Consider the following 2,356-nt stretch of genomic DNA (forward strand, 5'->3'; position numbering starts at 1 on the left):
CAGGATTGGGCCCTGTTTCGCCAGTGGGCAGGGCCCGCACCTAAGACACAGACACCAACTTAACTTAAGGAACAGTGTAATTTAGATAATGCAAATTTGCAAAAAATTACAAAAATATTAGGTAGGCAAAGCAAATAATCATTAGTAAATAATTCCAAAAGAGAAGATGTTGAAATGAGTATCACACAACTGTCCATTTCTGGCTGCAGGCTCTGGAGATTCTATCTCTGCCTTCAATCAGGGTTGCATTCCCTAAAGAATCCTGGTACCAAATCCTGCTTTCCAAGGCTGGAACAGTGTCTCAGGTTTAGCTGGGTGTGTATTCAATTACCCTCTGTTAAAGGTGGGGCAATTATCATCTGTTAATTGAGCAGTTTACTTTATCTCTTCCACAGGAATCCTCCCTCCAGGGAGATATCTTCTGTTAATGGGCCATTGAGTGTCACTGATAAAAATTCCATCATCCCATTGTGAGAAGCTCTGCCCAGAGGGAGGAGCCAAGCATTCCTACCTGGATATAATCTGAGAATGTGAACAACAGAGTCAGCCTTCTCCCACAAGATTCCCAGAAGAGCAGCTTTCAGCTCCACTGGATCCCAGAGGAAGACCAGGCCAATCGACGCCACAATTGGACCTTCAGAGGAAAACTCCACCCTTCTACAGGATCGCTGCTCCAACAGAACAACACCTGTCCCTGCAGGAGCACTGCAGCCACCATTTAACAGGAGTGCTACCAACACTCTGACCCACAGGGTGTCAGGTCGTATTCTTACTCCGTAAGTAGTTTTTAGTACTACTGCATTTGTATTTTTAATTTTCCTTCTGAAGAACTGTTATTCCTATTCCCATAGACTTTGCTTGACAGCCCCTTGTTTTGAAAATTATAATTCCAAGTGAAGGGATTAACATTTTCCATTTCAAGGGAGTCTCCTGCCTTCCTTAGCAGACACCTGTCTTTTCAAACTGACACAATGCCCTGGGAGACCCAGGCAGGTGAGGAGGAAGTCAGTGCCCCTTTTCCCCTCTCTCCTGCTCCATCTCCCAGCCCAGCACGGCCCCCGGCTGCAGGACAACCCTGCTGCCAACCCCGTCCTGCCGGGGACGCACTGGGGGTATCTCCTTCCCCTTCCCTCTGGCACGGAGGCAAATCCCATCCTCTCCTTGGCCTTCCTCCCCCAGGGAAGAAGCTGAGGATGGAGACCAGGGAGGACAAATCCCCACAGCAAAACCATGGGGAAGAGGCCATTTTAAGTGGCTCCACGGTGCAGAATTCCAACAGGGTGGAGGAAAAGCCCCAGAGATCCCACAGGAGGAGGGGCTCAAAACCCAGCCCAGTGTGCTCTGAGGAGGAAAGACCCACCCTGAGCCAGGAAGGTGGGCAGAGCTTCAGCCAGAGCTCACAGTTGGTGGTGCATGGGCAGCTTCACAATGGGGAGAAGCCCCACAAGTGCTTGGAGTGTGGGAAGAGCTTCAGCAAGAGTAACCAGCTGATCAGCCACCAGATGATCCACACCGGCGAATGGCCCTACAAGTGTGGGGAGTGTGGGAAGGGCTTCAGCTGCAGCTCTTCCCTCATCATCCACCAACGCATCCACACTGGGGAGAGGTCCTACGAGTGTCCTGAGTGTCAGAAGAGGTTTCGGACCAGCTCCAGTCTCCACCTGCATGAGCGAATTCACTCAGAGGAGAGGCCCTTCCACTGCCCTGACTGTGGGAAGGGCTTCAAGCAAAACTCCTCCGTTGTCACCAACCGGCGCATCCACGCTGAGGAGAGGCCCTATGAGTATCTCCAGTGTGGGAAGAGCTTCACCAGCAGCTCTCACTTGACCAGACACCAACGGAGGCACCGGTAAGAGAAGCCCTGCCAATGCCCCAGCTGCAGGAACAGCTTCATGCACCGCTCCCTTTAGAGGACCCGTATTGGGAAGAGTCCTGGGGATCTGTTTTGCCCATGATCCATGCTGGGAAGACACCTGTCCCTTTTCCTGCCTGTGACATGGTGTGGGATTGAAGAACATGATGGTCTGGCCATGGCTATGACATTACATTCACTCCCACCTCAGGCCATTGCCAGGGGCAGGAAAGGGACTCTCTCTCTCTCTCCCTGAGGAGAAGGGTGACCTTTCCTGACAGGGGAAATTGTGGCTGGGAAGAGACAGTCAGTTGTGTTTTAGTTTTCCCTGTCAAAGTTTTATTTATCCCTTCTGCTATCAATATTGTTTCTGTTCCATTTTTTCCTTATCTCATTGCTGTTCCCATTAAATTGTTTTTATCCCAGGCTGGGATCTTTGCCTTTTCTGCTTTTCATGGGAGGCAGGAGGGCAGCGAGGGCAGTGCATTTTTAGCAGGAGCAGGA

At 50.8% G+C, this 2,356-nt stretch overlaps 1 protein-coding gene across 1 annotated transcript; it reads left to right on the top strand.

Annotated features, from left to right (window-relative positions):
• Nucleotides 1-1,193: 1,193 nt before the first annotated feature.
• Nucleotides 1,194-1,853, top strand: LOC136569707 (zinc finger protein 239-like). The gene has a single exon (XM_066570068.1). The coding sequence runs from the start codon at nucleotides 1,194-1,196 to the stop codon at nucleotides 1,851-1,853; it is 660 nt and encodes a 219-aa protein (XP_066426165.1).
• Nucleotides 1,854-2,356: the final 503 nt, after the last annotated feature.

Source organism: Molothrus aeneus, unplaced genomic scaffold (genome assembly GCF_037042795.1).
Source record: "Molothrus aeneus isolate 106 unplaced genomic scaffold, BPBGC_Maene_1.0 scaffold_19a, whole genome shotgun sequence".
Taxonomy (NCBI): domain Eukaryota; kingdom Metazoa; phylum Chordata; class Aves; order Passeriformes; family Icteridae; genus Molothrus; species Molothrus aeneus.